Source organism: Dipodomys spectabilis, unplaced genomic scaffold (genome assembly GCF_019054845.1).
Source record: "Dipodomys spectabilis isolate Male_0828 unplaced genomic scaffold, ASM1905484v1 ptg000061l, whole genome shotgun sequence".
NCBI classification, from domain to species: Eukaryota; Metazoa; Chordata; class Mammalia; order Rodentia; family Heteromyidae; genus Dipodomys; species Dipodomys spectabilis.
In genome coordinates this window covers 4,285,660-4,302,851 of record NW_024870738.1, presented here as the reverse complement: position 1 = coordinate 4,302,851, position 17,192 = coordinate 4,285,660, and the positions used below count along the sequence as shown (strand labels likewise).

Here is a 17,192-nt window from a genome sequence, read left to right as displayed (position 1 = left end):
AAATGCCAGTAACATCAAAAAATGCTTGAAAGATTTCTGATATTTCCAGAAATGAGATTTCTTAAAGTAGTAGCTTAAGAGAAAATATTTACACAAAATAAATAATTTTAAGACAAAACCTTTTTCATAACCAAATGGATAACCAATATTACATTTCTATATATTATCTTCCTCCATTACTTTTCTATCCACATACATATACTTGTGCGTATTTCTCATAACACACAGATATACATATCTAATATAGTCCTATGCCATCTGTCTGCCTATCATTTTACAAACTAATCTTGCCTTGTACCATTTGAAAATTTTAAGCCTCAATGCTTTCAGAGTTCCGTAAAAATCATTTAAATATTTGGCTGTGTACTTGAATTTATTTTGTTCCCATTTTATTAAAAGCCTGTTTCCTCCTAAAGTAATTCTCCTCCCTTGTATTTCTAATAATTCTATGCCACATAAACATGAGGTTTGTAGAGATTTTTTCCCCCAGTAACAATGTTGGCTGCTGAGATTTACGCAGGGAACACAAAGAGAATAGCTGACGCTTCAGAGACATTGCCCAAAGCTGCTCTGGTGGAGGGGTGAATAGATGAATAGCCACAGCTTGTTAGGGGAGGGTGCTCTACCCCCTCCCCCGCCCCAGGACCTCACATTTTCTCCCATCACAAATCACTGCCAAGGCCTGCTCTTGCCCAGATGTAGTCTATTTGCATATGGAATATATTCTGTCCTTTCCTCAGCAGTCTGTACCAGCATGAGCACACTAGTCACACTGTGGAATAGCAGCCTGTCTCAACAAATTTAACCTGTATAAAAGGGGGGCTTTAATTTCTACTGACTGATTTTTCTTTCTTCCCCATTGTTACATCTTGAGAAAACTTCCAGCTTACAGACAAATTGCAGAAACAATCCGTTGAATACCTTTTTTAGGTGTCACCTCAATTTATCAAATGTTAGCATTTTGCCAACTTGGCTTCTCATGAAGTAGTCAAGTGGTCTCATGTACATGCTTGTGGCCCATGAAGTAGTCAAGTGGTCTCATGTACATGTTTGTGGCCACATATACTCACAAGCACACACATGTGTATATTATCCACTCATGAAACATGCATTTAAATCACATTTGTTTGTAAGTGTAAATCCATACATGATGAATGCACATGCACTTTTTTTTTTCTTTTCCTTTTTCCACTCCTGGGGCTTGAACTCAGGGCCTAGGCACCATCCCTGAGCTGCTTTTGCTCAAGGCTAGCACTCTACCACTTGAGCCACAGCGCCACTTCTGGCTTTTTCTGTGTATATGGTACTGAGGACTCAAACTCAGGGCTTCAGTCATGCTAGGCAAGCACTCTACCACTAAGCCGCCTTCCCAGCCCATACATGTATTTTTAAAATCAATTCTTTGTAAGTTACAGACATTGGGATCCTTCGCCAGGGTTTAGGAGAAGGCAAACAAAAATTAAATAGGCCCCCTAAAACTCATTTTCCAAGGTAAGTATTTTAGTGCAGTGCTTTGAAAAGGTAAAGTTAAGGCAAATACCTCATAATACGCCAGATATCAGAATCCTTCATGAAGGTTGGCTTCTGTTTTATGACGTCATTATTGTGCAATAATGTTTCCCATTGGCCCATGGTCCTGGGACATGTGGCCCTTGAGTCTCGGAGGAATGACATTAGTGTGGAACAGATTGGATAATTCAGGCTTTAGATAGACTTACATGTTAGGACTAGAAAATGGGCATTAGCTTTTCCCAGCTAGTGCAGAATTTGTAGACAGGCACATGTTCACCGCTGGGCCTCACAGGCTCATATGGTATCATACAGAGCACAGATTATCTCCCAAACTGCAATGCAGTGGGCACTAATACACTACAGTTATACAACTGCATCCACATTAATGATTCTACCTTGTGATTTTGACGTCTTTTCTGTCTTATTCCACCATTCAGAATCCCATGAATGTACCTTTTGAACATAGCCAGCCAGGCTTAGACGTTGGGGCTCTTTAACTTCTTTAATTTAGAAACCTTCCCCTCCCACTTTTGTCTTTCCCATCTCTGATAGTTTTGAGGAGTCTAATCCCATTGTTATGGTCTATATTATGGTCACTATCTCCAGAGTTTTGTGTGAGTGCTCTGTGTGTGTGTGTGTGTGTGTGTGTGTGTGTGTGTGCCAGGAGACTTTCCCTGAGCATCTTTGCCCAAGGCTGGTGTTCTACTTGAGTTGCACCTACACTTCCAACTTTTTGGTGGTTAATTAGAGATAACAGTTTCACAGACTTTCTTGCCCAGGCTAGCTTCAAACTTTGATCCTCAGATTTCAGCCTTCTGAGTAGGATTACAGGACTATGCCTAGCTTTATCTACATTTTGAGCCACCTCTTTTCTCGTTTGTTTATGTCAGGTTTTTCCGAATTCTTATTTGTATCTTCTTGTTCTTCTCCATGCAGTAGGAATGCGTGGTTGCTCTGTAAAGGGGCATCAGATCGTTCAGCAAGCAGAAGCAGTTCTGCCAGAACAACACAAATAGACACTAGGTTTGCATGAAATACAGAGAAACCCAAATTATCAGGGATGTGTTTTGTCCTAGGAAAATTGCTGGGTGGAATAACAAGAGGTTTCAGCTCTTGGACCAACTTTGACTAATTGGAAATGACTTTCAAGGTTCCCAAGGCCTCAGGAGCAGAGTTATAATCCATGAGTGAGGTGTTACTTGAGCAGTTAAGTGAGGATAGGGCAGAGGTACAGCCTCTTGTTCACATTGCCCTGGAACTAATGATTGTGGCTTTGCCATCTTTCTTTTCTTTTTTTCTTCTCAAACCTGAGCCATTTTTGGTGACCACAGAGACACACGCAATAGGCAACTAAGCCTTACTAGAAGTTAGTAATATTGCTATTTTCTTATATCTTGTAGTCAGAGACCCTATGTCTCTATAATCACAGCTCATATCCACATAGTTCAATTTTCTCCTTATCCTAATATTTAAAAATTCATGACCTTTGTTGTAAAGGACTGTTGTTGAGGTTGGGGAATTAGCTGAGTAGAAGAGCCCTTGCCTAGAAAGTGCAAGATCCTGAATTCGTTCCTCAGCTCTGAAAAAACCAAACCAAACCAAACCAAACCAAAAACGATTGTTAAAGTTAAAAAATAACAGCCAGCTTCCAGATGGACTTGGTGACACACCAAATCCTAGCTACTCAGAAGGCTGAGATCTGACAACCAAAGTTTGAAGACAGCCTGAACAGGAGAGTCTGTGTGACTCTTATCTCCACTTCATCAGCAAAAAGCTGAAAGTGGAAGTGCGGTTCAAGTGATTGAGTGCCAGGCTTGAGCAAAAAATTCAGGAACAGTGCCCAGAACTTGAATTCAAGCCCCACTGCTTGCACCACCTAAAAATCTAGTTCCCATAAGATTTATTAATTGGTAGGTCACCCATGCTATAAATATAATGAGAAAATTAAAAGCTGATGAGTTCCCTCCTAGGTACTAGGGCAAAAAGCCAGAAATACTCTCCATTGTCATTTGGGAACTTAAATTTGAATGTAGAAAATTCTCACGTTTTGGAATTGAATGGAAAGTAAATAGAGAAGTTGTACTGAGAAGACTTCACCAGGAGCAAACATTAGTAACTTTCCATCGGGCTCCTCTCTGCTTAATTCTTTCTCGTCCAGTCTATGTTCAGAGAGATTGTCTCACTCTCAGCCAAATATATTTATCCTTCTGCAAGTCTCTCCTGATAGATTAATGAAGAATTTTTATGCTATGGCCTTCTCAGTTAATTCTTCAAACAGAGATGATGAGCAATTTGGCAGTATTTATCCCAATTTTAAATGAGAAGCCTCTTTTTCAAATTAAAATTGTATTGAGATAATTAAAGGCTCACACGCAGGTCTAAACAAAAATAAAGAGCGCCCTCTTGAACACTTAACTCTGTTTATCTCAATGGTAAGCTTCTGCAAATCTGTAGTACAATATTGCAAGCAGAAATCAATATTCATATAATCAGTGATCTTCAGAATTCTTGTTTTCCTTAAACTTGTGAGTTTAGTTTTATACAATTTATTACTCATATAAAAGTAATTTTTTTTTTGTCATTCGTGAGGCTTGAACTCAGGGTACAGGCGCTGTCCTTGAGTTGTTTTGCTCAAGACTAGCACTCTACCTTTGAACCACAGTGCCACTTCTGATTTTCCAGGGGTTAATTAGAGATAAGAGTCTCACAGACTTTCCTACCAGGGCTGGCTTTGAACTATGCTCCCCAGAACTCAGTCTTCTGAGTGGCTAGGATTACTGGTGTGAGCCACAGGCACCTGGCAATAAAAGCACACCTTTGATTCAGCATTTTCACTCTTAGAAATCTCTCCTTTGGAAATATTTGCATATATGCACCAAGCCATATGTACAAAAATATGGACAGGACTGGGAAAAATGAGGGAGAATGATGGAAGGGGTGACATTGGTCAAGATGTATTGCGTTTATAATCTGATGTGTTGAACTGAAACCCCTTTGTCCCATTACTTAACATAAAATAAAGAAGTATGGACTATGGTAGTTTCATAGTAGTAAAAAATGGTGATATTCAGGTTGCATCATTGGGAGAATAAGGAAATTCACTACTGCATTCTGTATTTGCACAGTACAGAGTGTACTAGTGAATAAAGAAAGGAACATAGCTGCAGAGTATATTAGACTTTGCCAGAAAACCACGCAGACATCCAGGTACAGAGAACAAAGCAAGGGTTTATTGCCTGCAAAGGGACCAGCAAGACCCCTGCTCACAGGGAGAAGTGAGAAGCAGCGCCGGCTATTGTCTGAGGTGACTGATATAACCTACGAGGTTTAGGAGGGGCTAGAAGGGGCTAGGCAGCGGGGATCTTGGTGTCATCCTTGTGGAGACATTTTTGTCAACTGGCTATAGAGACCTCAAGGTCTCTGTTTAGCTTGCTTAACATAGGTCATTGATGTAGCTGGGTTTTTTTGTTCTCCAAATTTGAATCACTGCTGTCTGAACGTTTCTTCAAAGTATGGATTCTGTCTCTCACCCTTTACAAGACAATTGTCTATTCTTGAGATAAATATTTTTTCTTCACAAACACGTTTTGTACCCAAAGGAGTTATTTTTCCCAGAATATGTATCTCTGTACTTTGCAGCTGGCCACAAAGGCAAGATCTGTTGGGAGAGAGCTCTGTTTTCGATTTCTTTTTACTCGATGTTACACTTTACTGATAGAATGTAAAGTTTGAGGCAAAATAACACTTTGTGTGCTTCTAATCCAGCAGTGATTAACTCTGAATCCAAGGATGCTGGTTCTCATGCCTCACATTCCCATGTCTATCCTGCCTCAGTAGAAAATAGAAATTGGAAAGTTAAAGAAGAAACTTTCCAGATATTAGCAAATGTCATGAAGTGAGCCACTCAAGAAAAGAGTTCTACACCTGCTCTGTTAAGCACACTGAGTAGGTGAAATGTCCAAATTACAATGTGCTAGAAGGATAAAAGGGGCTGGGAAGGTTGCTCAGTGTATAGCTCTTGCCTTGCATGCGTAAGACCCTGGGTTGGATTCCTCAGTACCACATAAGCAGAAAAAGCCGGAAGTAGAGCCGTGGCTCAAGTGGTAGAGCACTTGCCTTGAGCTGAAGAGCTGAGGGACAGAGCCCAGGCCCAGAGTTCAGGCCCCATCACCACCACCAACAAAAAAAGACACACAGAAAATGGCAAAATACTATATTAACAATGTTTTTCTATTGATTACAGTACCAAATGCTAGTAATTTGTATGTGACAGGTTAAATGAAGTATGTTCAGATTGAACAACCATAACACTTGGAAATAAGTCACATATAGAGAAAGGCCAGATATTTTTGTTTAGGCAAATGGATGAAACCTAAACAAAACAGCATTTACAATTGATTGAAAGATGGCAGATCTCTTTTGTCCAATTGTAATCATTCATTCTTTAGTTAGAAGCAAGAAAAAAAAGTGTGGAGGAAGAATGGATTAGGACATTTAATGAAATGCTTACCGTTCAAAGGAAGAAAACAGAAGTCCTCTCCACCCCACCCCCACCCTTGCATTTTTTTGTAACATATAGACACATTTTTCCATTAGAGACTCCCAGCAAAATTGAAACCACGTGTGCAGATGGTCAGGGTGCCTTGTACATGGAACTGTGCAAGTCAAATCAGCAAAGGCTGCAACCAAATCGGTTTCCTTGCTTTTCAACTCTGGGGATGGGGGTCTTGTTTCAATACCAAGAAGGCCCCAAGTAGCAAATTGCTCTGAGCAGCATATGAAACTTTGAAACAAATGAGCTGTTTGGTTTTTTTTTCCTTCTGCCACTCTGCTCCCTTGCTTCTACAAGTTACAAAGTGTGAGTTTCCTTCCTGATAAACTCCAAGGTTTCCTCCCTGATTGGTCTCAGTTTGGGAAAGGACGTGACATCAGCAATTTTGCAGAGTTTGGGCTTGGGGAGGGGCTATTGTGGGCTCTGGCTTGCCTCCAGCCAGCTAGGTAGTGTGCTTGGATGTGTGTGTGCGTGTGTGTGCCTGACTGACCACAGGTGGTACTCAGATTACCCTGCCTGTACTGTTCTCTGTTCCAGATCGCCTGCCTGTCCAGGACGTGTATAGTCCAGCCGGCTACAACATTCACGATTCTCAGGAGCACACAGAAGGGGACATGGAATTTGAACTTTTCTGAACCACCGAGTTTAGAAGTTTAAAGTTCAGTAGGGAAAGCATCATGGATGACCAACAAAGGGCCAGGAGCGGCGGCAGGACCCTGAGACCTGGAAGTGCTTCTGACACCATACTCTTCACAAGTCCATTGATGGGGGGTGAGTTGGAGGAGCTATGAAATCCAAGCGCCGGGAGAGGATGGCTTAACATGCTTAGGAGAGGCCAGGAGAGCCTGGGGGTGGGGGTGGGTGCGGATTTTGAGGAGTGTTCATGGGGGAGCTAGTAAAAAGATGTCCGCAGCTTGCTGGTACGGGTCTTTTACATGATTGTTACAAAATGTTTCCACCTTTACCTGCGGAGTTCTATAGATGAGAGACTTTTGTCAGCTTATTCTCCATTGAAAACTTCAGTTTCGAATGCATTACTTATTAAATAGGAGGTTTAAAAGTTACTTATAAATAGGAAAACCTTAATGCTAAAAAATAAATAAATAAAAAGGGTATTTTAAGCCAGGCGCCAGTGGCCTGTGCCTATAATCCTAACTACTCAAGAGACTGAGATCTGAAGATTACAGTTCAAAGCCAGCCTGGGCAGGAAGGTCCATGAAACCCTTAATCTCCAATTAACCACCAGAAAACTGGAAGTGGTGCTGTGGCTCAAAGTGGTAGAGTGCTAGTTTTGATCAAAAAGAGCTCAGGGACGGCACCTAGGCCCCAAGTTCAAGCCCCACAACTGAAAAGAACAAAAAAGGTTTCTTATACTGGGCTCTGGTGGCTCATGCCTATAATTTTAGCTACTCAGGAGACTGAGATCTGAGGATTGTAGTTTGAAGCCAGCCTGGATAGGAAAGTCAGTGAGTCTGTTATCTCTAATATACTACTCAGAAAAAGCCAGAAGTTGCGCTGTGGCTCAAGTTGCGCTGTGGCTCAAGTGGTAGGGTGCTAGCCCGGAGCAAAAAAGCTCAGAGTTCAAGCCTCAGGGCTGGCAAAAAAAAAAAAAAAAAAAGACATCTTAGGTATTCGGCATTTAGGTGGGATTAGGGTTTATGATTGAACATTAAACCTTGTTTTTTTTTTTTTTAATGTATGCCAGTACTAAGCTTGAACTCTGGGCCTGGGCACTGCCCCTTAGCCTTTTCATTCAAGGCTGATGCTCTAGCATTTGAGCCACATCTTCACTTCTGGCTTATTGGTGGTTTATTGCTGCCAGAGTCATCTCTTTGACTTTCTTGGCTAAGTAGGCTTTGAATCATGATCGGTAGAGCTCAGCCTCCTAAGTAGCTAAGATTACAAATATAAGCTAGTCGCCCCTGGCTCTGATTGAATCATTTTGCAAGAAAATTCGCTTATATTTTGAAGAGGTTAATTACAGGTATGAGATCGAACCTCCCCAGTTGTGCATTTGCTAGTGTATAGAGCCTTGTGTATTTGCTAGTGTATAGAGCTCCGTGTATTAGGTCACTGTCACTTGGTGAGTGTCCTGAAGATGGTGCAAGCATTTGAGGAGAGATCATTAATTCCAGTGTCCTTGTAGGCTGATAGCAACACTTGTCATCAGAACTCTAAAGTCATAGGAGAGTTATTAATTTAGGAATATATAGGTATAGAAAAGGGAAAAAAGAAATAAAAGCCAAAATGCATTCTTTCTTTTTCCTTTTCTTTTTTGGCTGGTACTGGGGCTTGAACTAAAGGCCTTTCCCTCATATGGCTCACTTGCTTACTGCTGATATTTTACTATTTGATCCACACCTCCATCACCTAAAATACCTTATTTCTGGTTGAGCAAGCAAACGTGCTCATTTCGTTTACTCATTTATTCCATTTTTCTCATACTCAACTCCTTGGGCGAGTATGATTTGGACTCACAAAGAGCAGAATAGCTCATTATATGGTAAACACAAGTTTGAAGCAATAGAAAAGCATAGTGGCAGGAAGAATCCATTTTTTAAAAAACAAGTTTTTAAAGCATCAAGCCAATCATAGAAAATGATTGATAATATGGTTAATGTTGGCACAATTATTTTACAGCTAAGGGTGTTTTTGTTTTTGTTTCTAGAGGGGAGAGGTAAAGTCGCCACTTTTCACTGTGGGTAGATGTTACATTCAGAGATAGGCTGATTACAAAGAGAACCTGTTGTTACAGCCAAACAGCCGAGTATTTTCAAGTCTAGTAAGAACAAGTCTAGAGATGGAGCTGGATGGAGTAGCTTTCAAAGCTGCATAAAAGAGATTAACCTTTATTAATCAGGAAGTTGACAGCTATTGGTGGCACGGGAGCAGAGACCTGGCAATCATGAAGCTTGTGTGTAAATCAACATAATATACACATCAGGGTAAGCTTGGGTGATATCCTAGGAGGTTGCCTTAGGACTTTGTAAAAGGCGTGTGCAAGCAAATTCTGATGAAAATGTCCAGTCTAGGTGTTGGGGATTTAGCTCACTGGACAAGTACTTGCAGCTAGTGCAAAGCCCTGAGTTTAGTCCTTAGCTCTGAAAAAAAAAAAAGACAAAAGCTACAAAGAAAATGGTAGGTGTAGAGTAGGCCTAGGAATCTTCCTTCCCACCAAGGCTTCAGTGATGCTGACAAAGGATTGTTTGAGATCCATTGCACTCATCCAACCACAATTAAGAAAAGGGGATAGAAAAGAGTGCCGATGTGAAAGGCAAGGGAAATCAGACCATGCTGCTTAATTAGATACAAGGGCTAAAGGAGAGAGGACAGCACAAAATCAATCTCAGAAGCTGGGTTGGGATAGAGTGAGAAAAAAGGCATGTTGGTGTTCTGTTTTGAATGTAAAATTAGCAATAACTAGGCTCAGAGCGCAGCAGGAGGACATGCGGTTGAGGTTGGCAATGAGTACAGGTTGGGAGTTAGAAACCTCGGAATGTTCTGCAGAGGAGCTGTGGTTGAAATCTAGGTAAAGGAGGAATTTTCTGAGGGCCAAGAGCTGAGCGCCAATGACAGAGCCCTGGGACAGCCAAAGATGTAGGATGAGTAAGGACACAGAAGCAGGAAGAAATTCTGGAGGTTGTAATTACACGAGGTTAAAGAGATGTTTTCAAAGATGACTGGACATCTCTGCCTTCTTACCAGTACCGTCCTTCTCTGAATCAGACTAACAACCTTTGGGTACCAAGCTGAGTTACTCTTATGCTTTTCCCCTTATGCTTTTCCCCTTTTTTCTACCCAAGTTGTTTTCTTTCCTGCTTTATACCATTCTGAAACCTCAGGTAAAACCTCAGTTCTAGTTGGTTGCATGTCTTTATGGTTTGGAAGTACTGACTTGGTAAAGTCTGGAATGTAGAATACTCAGAAGGCTGTTTCTAATTGGCTATGCCAGGAAAGGCAGTTCAGATAAATCATGTCCTCCATTCCCCCCCTCCCCCACCTCCCTGGGCCAAGGATAAGCTAGAGGGCAAATTGGGCCAGGTGATGTTCATCTTGGGAATTTTGCTGCTCCCACCTCCCTGCTGCAGGGTTTTTGTCCTCTGCCTCCTTTTCTGGAAGTAGAGAGGGAAAGGGTATAAAGATTGGCAGCTGCCTCTAGAGACATTTGATTCTTCTATGAGCAGAGAAAGAGTACATTTTAACCTTGAAGAGTACCTTGTTAGGAGGGAATTATATCCCCTTCCCCCAAAAGACACATTGAAATCCTAACTTCCTGTGTACTTCAACCTTATTTGAACGTAGTGGCATTGTAGATATAAACGAGGTCTCACTGCAGTGGGCTGCCCTTCATCCCATACGACTAGAATTTTAAGAAGGAAAGGAGAGAAAACCTACAGGGAGAATGCTATGTGCCAACGGAGGCAGAGATGAGAGTGAAGTAGTTACAAGTCAAGGAGTGCCAAGTGACTGGTGACTAATGCCAGACTCCAAAGAGGTGAGAATGGATTATTCCCTAGAATCTTTGGAAAGAACATGGTCTTCCTGACTTCTAGCCTGTAGAACTGTTTAACAAACCATTTGTATTGTCTTAAGCCTCCTAGTTGGTAGTATTTAGTTACGAGAGCTCTAGAAAACCTTGAAAATACATTGAGGGATACATTAGCCATCATAAGCTCACCAGACAGGTAACCCTGTTCCCATTTTGGTGTCTATTGTTTAGGTTTTTTCTTAGAGCTCACACCTGTAGAGGTAAGAAGATGGGTAGCTAACTCTTTATAGATTCTTCACAAAATTGACCTTGTTTTGTACAAGTCAGGAAAGAACAAGTATAGGAAGGGAACAACTGCATTCTTTAGTAGTGAATTTTCAGATAGTGAAACATGATTCTAAGAAGGGGTGATTTCTAAGAGAATCCTACTAAATGGAATATGTGGTCATTTGAGGGCTCTGTGTAGGATAGAAAGAGGCAGCAGAATGGGAGAGGAGGAGAATAGGAGTGGGGAAAGGAGAAAAGGAGGGAGGGGCTAGGTGATGGAGCTGAGAAAAGAGCCGTAGTGGACCAGAAAAACTTGTTCAAGAGTTGTCTTAGGGGCCTCTGTTTGCTTGTTTCTGAATTTAAACCTCCACTTCTCTGTGCTCGCTCTCTCTCTCTCTCTCTCTCTCTCTCTCTCTCTCTCTCTCTCTCTCTCTCTCTCTTCCTCTCTCCCTCTCTCCCTCTCTCCCTCTCCCTCTCTTTCTCCCTCTCTCATTTTTTTCTGTTTATCCTGGAATAAAAACTGAAGTGCATCATAATTGTAAACACAGTAACAGATCCTCTCTACTGTTGGTTTAGGCCATTGAATCCATCCTTACGTTGTCCCAAAGACTGAAGGCAAATGTGCCCATCCCCCTGCGAACAACCCAAATTCCCTTTTTTCTCCTCTTGGCTTTCAAAATGTTTCCGAAGGTGGTTAGATTGCCCCGTATTCACTAGAGCTCTCAGAGCTTTGTTAATAGCTCTTTTCAGAATGTACCGATTAGTGCATTTAAAATCTCTCCTGAAATAATGGCAATTTTAGAAATCATTCCAGAAAGTGCAATAAAAATAAAATGGCAACCTTCCTAATGTGATGCAGGTTTGAGAAAGCCACATTTTTTAAAAAGTAAGATTAATGTCACTGATTGGAAAACTTGTGGAGTTTTTTTTTTTTTAATTATGAGAGTGCTCTGCCCTATTTTACCCTTAAGGTATTCTACTGGGTCCTTGGTATTGCTAGCAACCCCATTTGGCACCTGTTTTTATTTGGCAGCAAAACCAGTAGATTATGGCTGTGCCAAAGGCTTATACAATATGTTTCATATAGATAATGATGAGTTTCGAAGACTTTTGTGGCGTCAGTGGAAGAGAATATTATAGTCTTGGGTCCCTGCATCTGTTGAGCGGTGTCCTCTGCGATCATCATCCATGTTCTATAAGGAAATTAGCTCCCTCCCCTCCACTGCTTAATTTGTTCTTTCCAGCTGTCAACAGGAAAAACCATGAGGCTCTTTAGGAGTTTAACTGGGTATGTGTTGAATCTATAGGTCCTCGTTTACAATCCCTAATTTGTTTTTTTAGAAGGTATATTTCATAGCTCTTTACTGCTTTCTAGAGCAAAACAAAGATAGACCAATCCATGTTCCAAATTATAGCATTTACTGGACTGTGTGTATCTGTATTCTATCTGAAGATTACAAAAATGCTAACACATTAGCCTACTTATTTTCACTGTTTTAGGTTAGGTTACATAATCAGTTGTCTTGATCTGCTGGGGCTAAAGTCCTTGAATAATTTTTTTTGGTCCGTTGTGGGCCTTGAACTCTGGACCTGGGCACTGTCCCTCAGCTCTTCAGCTCAAGGTGAGTGCTCTACCACGTGAGCCACAACGCCACTTCTAATTTTCTAAGTGGTTTATTGGAGATAAGTCTCATGGACTTTCTTGCCTGGGCTGACTTTGAACTGTGATCCTCAGATCTCAGTCTCCTGAGTAGATAGGATTATAGGTGTGCGCTACCAGCACCTGACTCTTGTATAAATTTGAGGTAGATTTAGACTTTATAAGGATCCATGTTTTTCTTCTGGGCAGGAGTATAACCATACTGTGACAGGCTTAACAAATCCTAGACTGAAATGACTTTAAATTAGTTAGGTAAATCTCACACATTGCTGATGGGAATATTAAACGGGAAACAGATTCAAAAGGCTGATAAACACTGTATTACAATCATATAGACATTCCACTCTAAGAAACTAAAAATATACATCCGCCCCAACACTTGTACTTAAATGCTTTTAGCGTCATCTTTAATTCTAGCCAAAGGTAGAAACAACGCAAATTCCATCCAAAGATGAATAAATAAACCATACAATGATTATTTGACCAAAGAAGGAAGAAGTAATTATGTATGTCACGGTGTGGGTACATCTTGAAATGTGCTAAAGGAACAGAAAAATTCATAAGAGATCATGTATTGTATGTTTTCACTTATATGAGGTTGTCTAGAACGAGCAAATCCATAAAGACAGAAAGTAGATCAATAGTTGCCAGGGTCTGGGGGAAGTAGAAATGAGGAGTGAATTCTAATGGGCACCGATTTATTTGGTGGGATGCAGAAAAATCTTCTACCATTGATTGTGGTATTGAGTGTATAATGTTGTGAATATAATGAAAAACACTGAAGTGTCCACTTTCAAATGGTCAGTTGTATGGTATGTGAATTAAGCTCAATGAAGGTGTTAGTTTGCTAATTAGTTACAGTTATTAGTATCGTCAGCCTCCTTTTATGTGTTCCAGAAAAACAATAATACTCCCTACACAGGCTGTCTCTGTAAATACTACATTCTGCATGGGTTTAAAACATCAAGTTGCCTTTAATTTTCTCTTGGAGAAGTGTATACTTCATTATTTGCTTTAAGTAGGAGGATTGATGATTATATGATAAATCAGTATGTTTAATAATATATTAAACATAATATATTAATGAAGTCTGAACAGTTAACAGTTTAGGATCCAAATTACCTCCCTGGCCAATTTAGGCTGTCAACCCCAATAACCTTAAGTAGCTTTAAGAAAGATGAGGAGTATGGAAGTTGTATTTCTTAGCTGAGCACTTGAAAAGAAAAAAAAAGTATGGGCTAGTCATCATACACATGGCCATCCATTAGAGCACATTTGCAAGTCAATTTAAAATGGGTTTTCCAAACCTTTTTCCATTTTTGGATCTTCCCAATCTAGATTTTGTGTGAATGCATACTGCACTATCAGTACTACCTGGATGCAATTTCTTGTCTTTCTCATTCGAATTTGTAGCTAAATCTTTCCATACCTGTAGTCTAGACTTAGATGCCAAGCCCTGAGAGCAGCCATATTTTTTCCTGAGAGAATTGGGAACTTAAGGGAATACTGTAAGGACTCTAATCGAGTACCCATTGGGCCTAATGCCTGGGAGATTTTAGTTGAGGTGCTTTAAGACCTTAGTGACTACAGAGGGAAAGTATTGGATGGGCAGTGTGTAGGCGGCTCATTCAGCTTCCTTTCATATACTCAATGCTAAGTGAATCCATCTGGAAGGATGATCATTTGCTCACTGGGACAGATGTTCCCGGGCATTGATGGCTCTGGGTGGCAGGCAGGCAGACCTTAGCCAACACATGTAAGTACAAAGTGTTCCTGCTTCCGTCATGGCCATTGAAGATGCATGGCACTAGGCACAATCCTGAGCTTCCAGGTTTCCTCAGCTTTTTGGAGCTCTTAGCTCCCACGCAAAGAAAAACTTGTATGAAGCCTTTTGATCCTGTTGGGATGACATGTGTTGACCAAAGCGGGCAGAGCTGGAGCTTACACAAGCTCAGACAAGCCTTCTAATTTTCTGACTCGTTGCATTTGTTGGTTCTGGAAATCAGAGGCAACAGGAGATGAGAAAAAAAAGTTTGGCTTATGTCCTTATTCAGTTCTATCTATCTTTAATGATTGAGAGAGAGGGAAAGCACTTAATGTTTGGAATAGGGTTTACAGGATTCTCTCTTGAGAATTTGTATTCTTCCTACATGGCTGTAGGACAAATTTGTTATTTTAAATGCCAAAATTAGAGGGTGTAATCCAGACTCTGTGTAGTATCAGGACAAGCTAATACTAGTAGCTAATATGCATTCAGCTATGAATAAGTATATTACTGGACTCACTTTACCAAAAAGAAGTCCGGTGAGGAAATCAAAGCACAGAAGAGGTCCAGTGGGTCTGAATCCAGGGCTTGCTTTCAACTGAATTGGCATGTGGCCTTTGGGTATTAATAATGTTCCTGTTTCAAGGTCAGATTGAACTCTGATTTGTGCTTAATATCAGGACATGAAGTAATCTATAAATAGACATAATTCAGTTTACATTTGATTCCAAACCTAATGATGTATGTAATTACATGATTACTACTATTAGTATATGGCACTGTTTGCTGAGATGCCAAAGTTTGTTTCAAGCAGGAAACTAGACTGGCAACCACAGCTGAACACACTAATGCTGGTAATTAACGAAGCTCTCACTTAACAAACGGGGTCATTTGCCTTTGAAACCAGTGTGCAAATGGAAGTGCAGTCATCCCAACCTGCCTCTTTGTTTTTTTTTTTAAACACTTAATTTAATTTCTAACTGGTACAACAAAACACTTGTGCATATTTATGCGTATGATGTTATGATTCATGTATACATGTTGTAGTGTTTATATCAGGTTAAACGTACCTATTTTCCTCAGATACCATATCTTTATGGTGAATGTAAGGAAAGAAAAAGGAGAAAGATGAACTCCACAGACCAACAGGTTTTATTCAGGCTGAAAACCTGGGAAGGGCAACCAAGTCTCCTTCAGCAGGACTGAAGAGGAAATGGCGTACCATCCTTACAACTAGAGTGTCTTTATTTGAGGCAGAAAAAGTGAAGTGGGGTTCGAGGCAGATGGAGGTGGGGACAGACAGGCAGGATGGGATAGCAAGCTTCTCCTGAATGGAGAGTTTCAAGGTTTCAACAGCATCTGTGTCCAGCAGGGGCATCAGTGCCAGAAGCGGCCTTGCTCTCAAGCTCTCTTCCAAGACTGCGGGGTAGGTTTGTTCAGAGGGAAGGGGAGGGGAGATGGTTCAGTGGGGTCACAGCAAGGAGTGTTGTAGGGTATGGTTGCCTAGGGGAAGATGAGTGCTTTTAGTTTTATTATCCATCCATGAATACATTGAAAATCCTTTCTTCAGGCTCTTGGAAATGCACAGTAAGTAACTGTTTATCTAGAGTTACCCTACTAAGCAATGAAACAACCGGGATGCTTTTGCCTATAAATTAGTGCCCATTAATCCACCTTCCCCCATGTCTCCCCACCCTTGTGTCTGCTAGGCACCATTCTGTTTTAAATTCTATGAGATCAACTAGTGTTGATTGAGTGCTCCCATGTGGTACTATACTCTGTGCCTGGCCTTATCTCACTTAACATGCTTTCTGAGGCTACTTCTGTTGTCCTTAGTTTGGGCACTGCAATAGTTCCATTTCCAATAAACTGAACAAGAAATATCATTAGGGCACGGGGCAAAAGTGGTAGATCTCTCACTTGCCAAATACAAGGCCCTGTTGTGTTCACAAAGGAGAAAGAAAAGAAAATAAAAGAAGGGAAAGGAAAGATGCTGAAAGCAAGTTTGGTTGAGTGAGTGTCAAGTTTTCCTTCAGGACGCATTAGGCTCTTACTGTAGGCAAGGATGAGCCTACAGTTTCAGCGCCTTTGCAGGATGTAACTTGTCTACCCTTTCCATACAGATGTGGTGTCAGATTGGTCCCCAATGCATGATGCTGCGATCCATGGCCGCCTTCTGTCCCTGCGTAACCTCCTGAGCCAGGTAGCTTTTTTTTTTTTTTTGAAAAACAAGTGGTAAATATTCAGCACATCTTATGACTATGCCAAATGGAGCAAAAGAAATCATGGACTGACAGTAAGATATCAATTTCTTCTTAAGAAAAAGGAGGTGAAGCCAGATGCTGGTGGCTGAGAACTGAGGATTGCAGTTCAAAGCCAAGCCCAGGTAGGAAAGTCCATGAGACTCTTACCTCCAGTTAAACACCAGAAAACCAGAAGTGGTGTTGTAGCTCAAAGTGGCAGAGTGCTTGGGACCCCTTGAGCTGAAGAGCTCAGCCACAGGGACATGAATTCAAGCCCCACAAGAAAAAAAAAGCAAGAAGCGAAAAGAAAAATGGGGTGAATCTCCACCAAAATACCTGATTTCTTCTTCAGAAACTGGGGTCATACCAGAGTTTAATACACATCTAAGCACACAATAGATACTATGGTAAATATCTATTAGATGAACAACCAACAAATTAGTGCATTCAAGTTGCCTTCACTTTATGTAGACAGCTCTGTTCTATAAAGTTATCATGTAAAACAGTAATATTCAACTTCAGCAATTTAGGCCCTTAAGGGGGGAATATTTGGAAATTCTGGACCTAGTGTTGGTTGCCATATTGGAGTGATGGTAATAATGGCACCTAGTGGCTAGAAACCACTTCCAAGCTCTGTAACAGACATTCCCGTCAAATATTATCTAGTTCAAAATGTCAGTAGCATTGAGGTCCCACGGTAGACT

General features: G+C 40.9%; 1 protein-coding gene across 3 annotated transcripts in view; it reads left to right on the top strand.

Annotated features, from left to right (window-relative positions):
- Nucleotides 1-6,499: 6,499 nt before the first annotated feature.
- Nucleotides 6,500-17,192, top strand: part of Asb9 (ankyrin repeat and SOCS box containing 9) — a 51,198-nt gene continuing 40,505 nt past the window's right edge. For 2 of the 3 annotated variants that reach the window (XM_042680504.1, XM_042680502.1), the window contains exons 1-2: nt 6,542-6,835; nt 16,369-16,448. In XM_042680504.1, the coding sequence (XP_042536438.1) occupies nt 6,742-6,835; nt 16,369-16,448 (174 nt within the window). In that variant the 5' untranslated portion in view covers nt 6,542-6,741. Of the gene's footprint in view, nt 6,511-6,541; nt 6,836-16,368; nt 16,449-17,192 lie in introns of those variants that run through there. The other variant, XM_042680503.1, reaches the window with a different exon arrangement.